This window comes from Gigantopelta aegis, chromosome 9, assembly GCF_016097555.1.
Source record: "Gigantopelta aegis isolate Gae_Host chromosome 9, Gae_host_genome, whole genome shotgun sequence".
NCBI lineage: Eukaryota > Metazoa > Mollusca > Gastropoda > Neomphalida > Peltospiridae > Gigantopelta > Gigantopelta aegis.
In genome coordinates, this window is record NC_054707.1 from 83637121 (window position 1) to 83643120 (window position 6000).

Here is a 6000-nt window from a genome sequence, read left to right on the forward strand (position 1 = left end):
ACGTTTTTAACTGCAAAAACACTTGTTATTCTCTTATTCAGGTTATTGGTAGGATTTTTGGTCAACAAATTGTTATTGTCACTTGTGATTTGTGAATTCATCATTATTAGCATAACCAGTGCCAGTGGGGTAACGGGAACATTTGTTTCTTGGGGGCGTTTTGTTAAAATATGGAATTATGCATTCATTTTACCCATTTTTCACCCAATATGAAAATAAAGATATATTGATGCATGTACCTTACAGCTTTCTTTAAATTAAAAAATGAAACCCGATGGAAATTTATGGGGAAGTACGTCTACACCACTCCCCTGAAAACGTCTCTGAGAAGTAGCGGAAGTACAACGAAATATTTCTCAATGCGGCGGTACGTAGTCGTGCACCGGCTAGTTATGCAAATCAACCGGTCTTGAAATAGGCTACAAAATTTATTTATTTATTTATTTATTTTTCATAATTTGCGTGATTTAAAGGAGGGTAATAAATAAAATACCACACTCGTTTTCGCTAGATATCATTTTTACGAAACTCGTGAACTTCCCAAACGTATCTGACCGAACGAAAGTGAGGTCAGATACGTTTGGGAAGTTCACGAGTTTCGTAGAAATAATATCTAGCGAAAACTCGTATAGTATTCTATATACATCGTACACGTTCATGTGGGATAAAAAAAAAAAGTACACCCGAGGTGGTGGAATGTAAGACTCCACGGTACACGTTCATGATGTGGGATAGAAAAAGTACACCCGAGGTGGTGGAATGTAAGACTCCACGGTACACGTTCATGATGTGGGATAGAAAAAGTACACCCGAGGTGGTGGAATGTAAGACTCCACGGTACACGTTCATGATGTGGGATAGAAAAAGTACACCCGAGGTGGTGGAATGTAAGACTCCACGGTACACGTTCATGATGTGGGATAGAAAAAGTACACCCGAGGTGGTGGAATGTAAGACTCCACGGTACACGTTCATGATGTGGGATAGAAAAAGTACACCCGAGGTGGTGGCAATTACGACATGGTACAAAGTTTGCCGAGTCCCAGTGTCGAAATGTTCACCACCGAGGGTGTACTTTTTCTATCCCAATTGACCGTATTTGGTCGAATCTTTTCTTGTTTTTGTTTTCTCATCCATGAATTCGGTAAATAAACTTGTATTTTACATCAACTATATAGCTGAAAAGGTAACTTTTATCATAAATAAACTACACTTTCGGATTAGCCGTGTTTGTTTTATGTGTTAAATAAATAATTTAACACTACACATTTTACAAGATAGCTTTTATAATGAAGATTTTAGTCACAAAATATCAAACTAAAACTTGCATTAATATGACGTCATATTACCAACGACGCCATGTTAAGCGGAAGCACGTAATATCCCATGGAAGATATCTTCCTCTATATCATGGGCGTAGGCTGGGGGGGTTCGGGGGGTTCGGACGAACCCCCCCGCTGAAGCAAATGGTCCGCTTTCAGAAGTAAAATATTACTATTTTTTTTTTTTTTTTTTTTTTAATTATTATTAAATTTTGTTTAACACAGTGCTGTATATGGCTCTATATTCATATAGGCGTCCATGCGTGCCCGTCGCTTGTTATTACATAGTTTTATTTTGTTATAAAATAATGTAGTACACCGAGCTCATGTTAAGCTTTCGAAATGTATGGTCATCAACAAGGATATGACGTCAGACGTTGACGAAAATATGATCCAAAGACATAGAAGCCTGGTGATTTCGAATTCCAAACGTAAGTACTTGCAAATGACACAGCCCAACTACATGTACCTATATGCACTAGTAGCGGCAGTATACTTATTTCAGTTGTTTTCCAGCCTAATTTTGTTTTGTTCAAAGGATAAGGAACATACACACTCGTTTTCAATATTTGATGCGCAAGCCAAAAATTAAAGCCGCATTATCGCCCAACCATACTATCCAAAGACATCTTATCTGCTCAGTGGTGTAGGAAGGTGATTTCCAAACGTAAGTAGGCCTACTTGCAACAGATATTCCCCCAACTATCAATATGCACTTAGACTAGTAGATATAGTATACTTATTTCAGTTGTTTTCCGGCCTAATAAATTGTTTTGTTCAAAGGATAAGGAACATACATGTAGCACTCTATTTTGAATATGTGACACGCAAGCCAAAATTAAAGTCGCATATCGCCTAACCATGTTATCCAAAGACAGTGCTCCACAACTAGTTAACGAAGGTCATGGTATGTGTTATCCTGTCTGTGGGATGTGCATACAAAAGAGCCCTTGCTGCTAATCGGAAAGAGTAGCCTATGTGTAAACATAATTATGGTCCTTGACCATATGTCCGACGCCATATAACCGTAAATAAAATGTGTTTAGTGTGTCATTAAATAAAACATCGGCAGTGTCGTACCGGATATACGTTTTTTCATTGGTTCGTATCGATAATTTGATGTAATTTTAGTAAGCGACGCCAGCTTCTCTGATAGCACAGTGCATTTTACTTCATAAACATGTTGGTAATAAATAAAATACCGCACTCGTTTCACTAGATATCATTAATTTTAGAAAACTCATGAACTTCCCAAAGTATCTGACCTCACTTTCGTTCGGTTAGATACCTTTGGGAACTTCATTCGTTTCGTAAAAATGATATCTAGGGAAAACCTGTTTAGTACTCTCTTGCTCACTCTCTTTTCCCCCATCTCCCTCTATCTCATGCATACGTGTCCACACACACACACACACACATACACACTTGACATTGACAACTTACCTTAAGCTTAAAATGTCCAGTACTCATGGCGACTGTCATTTTAGAGTAGGCCTACACGATAGGTTTTATTAGCGAACAAACAAGAGCTTTTTAAAATAATTTTTGTGGTCATATTTTACTGTAGGAAACATGCTAACAATGTAACTTTAAATAAAACAGTAGAGCTAGTGTTGTTGCCTAGTTAGGCCTCGCATTATTGATAATATATACTGTAGTTCAACTCGAACCTTTGATCGTTGTACTCCGTTTTGAATTACGTATGCAACTTTCTATTCCAATCCAATACAATGGAATAAATGAAAGTATAACTTAGTGTGGTTTTAAATTGTTTGCAGCAAACATTCGAGATGGGCAGGCCAGAGAAAAGAAAACAGGAACTGAAAATTGCATCCAAGAGATGTCAATCCCTGGATAAATTCTTTAACAATAAACGACCACGACCAAGAGAAGGGCAAACCCAACAGGCACCACGAGAAGAACGCCCGACTCCTGACGAAAAAAGTAATCCATCAGAATCGCCATCAGGGTCTGCTAGCGAAGGATACAAAGAAGAATCCCAAACCAAGACACCTACTGCAACAATTAACGATATTGGACATATCATTACTGCAACAATGTCAGTACTAGATATTAAAAAAGCAATTGAAGGACTCTCTGATGGAGAAAAATATACACTAATCAAACACCATAGCCAGCCGTCCGAAACATATACATTTCCTATAATATATGTTGGTGGCTGTAACCGCAGTTTTAAACTCAGCTGGTTGAAGGAATATCAATGGTTAGTTTATAGCCAAAAACTCGATGGTGCCTTTTGCATCATGTGTTCACTTTTCTGTATGAATCGAGAAGGGAAAGGGCAATTTGTCAATCGGCCATTTATAAATTGGCAAAAGAAGTCCGAAAAGTGCAAAAGCCACGAAAGCAACGAGTACCACCAAGAGGCAATGCAAATTGCAGACACGTTCATCAAAAGTATTGAAAATCCTAATGCCACTATTCCAATTTTGATGGAAAACAATAGGTCAAAGAACATTGACAAAAACCGAGAAATACTTCGATGCATTGCAGAAGCAATTGTGTATTGTGGCAAGCAAGGTATAGCATTACGTGGGAAGAACGAACACTTGGAGGATGAGAAAACAAACCCGGGAAATTTTCTCTCCTTGATCAAGGTACTGGCTAGGTATTGCTCAACCTTACATGAACATTTAATGGAGCCACAAATGAAATGTGTCACTTACTTGTCACCACAAACACAAAATGAGTTACTCGATGTTATAGGCAATCACATAATTCTCGGTGACCTTGTCCAAGAGATAAAGACAGCACAGTTCTATAGTATCATGGCGGATGAGGTGACATCTCATAACACTGAACAGCTGGCTCTGTGCGTCCGCTTCGTGGATTCAGATGAAAATATTAGGGAGGAGTTCATACAATTTTCAAAAGTGATTCGCACCACGGGTGAATATCTGGCCAATGAGATCATTCACATACTGGAAAACCTTGGTATACCATTGAAAGATATGCGTGGTCAAGGATATGATGGGGCGAGTAACATGTCATCTGGTCGAGTTGGCGTCCAGGCTAAAATCCGAGAGCATGCTCCATTAGCAACATATGTGCACTGTAGTGGCCATTGCTTAAATCTGGTTATAAGTCACGCCTGTAACATACCAGAAGTGCGTAACATGATCGACAAACTTAAGAACTGTTGCCTTTTTTTCCGAAATAGCCCAAAGAGAAATGAACTTCTTGAGTTGATTACAGCGATTAAAGTCGAGAACCAAACAAGGAGAAAAACTTTAATTGATCTCTGTCGGACCCGATGGGCGGAGCGCCAAAATGCCTACCAACACTTTTACCAGTGCTATTTCTTTATTGTTGATGCCCTACAGGTGATCGGCTACAAGATGCATCTTGAAGAATACAATGGTCTACATGAAGGTTTTGCAGAATTGTATTGGGATTGGAAAACACAGACCCGCAGTGATGCGCAGCAGTTGCTCACTGGTATAACAAGTTTTGGCTTTATTATAGTTTTCCTCACAGTCTACCAATATCTCTCACATCTTTCTGGACTTACTGTTCAGCTCCAAAGCTCCTCTCTGGATATTATTCATGCATATAATGCCGTGAACGATATTAAAGATATCTACAAGAAAGAGCGCCATGACGTTGACAGTAATTTCGAATCTGTAATTTTCAAACAGGCAGAGAGAATGGCAGCAAAAGTGGGTGTTGAGCCCAATAAGCCAAGGGTCAGTGGGAGACAGATATACGGTGCCAATAATGCTGCAAGTAGTACTGTACTGGAACACTACAAACTGAACTTGGCAATTCCTTTCTTGGATCATGTGTGTGAAAATTTAAACTCTAAGTTTTCTGGACTGGCTAAAACTGCAATTTCACTGCTAGGACTAGTACCATCTATACTTTGTGAAAACAACATGTCGATTGACGAAATCCTACGTATGTACAACGAGGATCTCCCATCACCCGAGGTGACCGACCTAGAATTGAAACGTTGGAAAATGCGATATGAAAATGTGTCACCTGAGAGGAGACCTTCTACTCCAGCTGCTGCGTTGAAGGATTGTGATGGAACCCATTTTCCTAACATAAAAACTCTTCTCAGGATCGCATGTACTATTCCAGCAACCTCCTGTGAGTGCGAACGAAGTGCAAGTTCATTAAGGCGTTTACATTCATATGCGAGGGCAACGATGGGGCAAGAACGCCTGTCTGCATTGGCACTCTTGCACATTCATTACGATAAGGAGATTGATCTTGACCGTGTCGTGAACGTGTTTGTACAATGTCATCCAAGGCGTCTTGAACTCTCATCGATAATTAAACCATAAACCAGTTACGATCTAGTAAGTGGAATTTCTGTGGTTTGTTGTTCGTTTGTATTGTTTCTTTGGGTTTTTTAAAATATATAATTGTAATATATATATATATGTATACGTTGTGTGTGTGTATGTGTGTGTGTGTGTGTGTGTGTGTGTGTGTGTGTGTATGTGTGTGTGTGTGTGAACAAGGGTCCACTTGGTTCATATCCGAACCCCCCCATGACCAGGTCACGCTACGCCCCTGTATATCTGCATTTAAAAAAATAAATTTATTTGGATATGGCTGGTGTTATATATTGATCTCCAGGTTGTAGTTTTGGTGTTGTTTTGTCGGGTGGTTTTGTTGTTGTGTTTTAGGGTGGTGGGAAGGTAGCTTG

The 6000-nt window shown here is 39.2% G+C and overlaps 1 protein-coding gene across 1 annotated transcript; it reads left to right on the top strand.

The window, feature by feature from the left end:
• The first annotated feature begins 1431 nt into the window (after positions 1-1431).
• Positions 1432-5647, top strand: LOC121382321 (52 kDa repressor of the inhibitor of the protein kinase-like). The gene is made up of 2 exons (XM_041511901.1): positions 1432-1483; positions 3101-5647. The coding sequence occupies exon 2, from the start codon at positions 3113-3115 to the stop codon at positions 5630-5632; it is 2520 nt and encodes an 839-aa protein (XP_041367835.1). The 5' UTR covers positions 1432-1483; positions 3101-3112; the 3' UTR covers positions 5633-5647.
• The last annotated feature ends 353 nt before the right edge of the window (positions 5648-6000 follow it).

Coding starts and splice junctions, on each gene's coding strand:
- LOC121382321 (XM_041511901.1), top strand. CDS start 3,113: ATGGGCAGGCCAGAGAAAAGAAAACAGGAACTGAAAATTGCATCCAAG.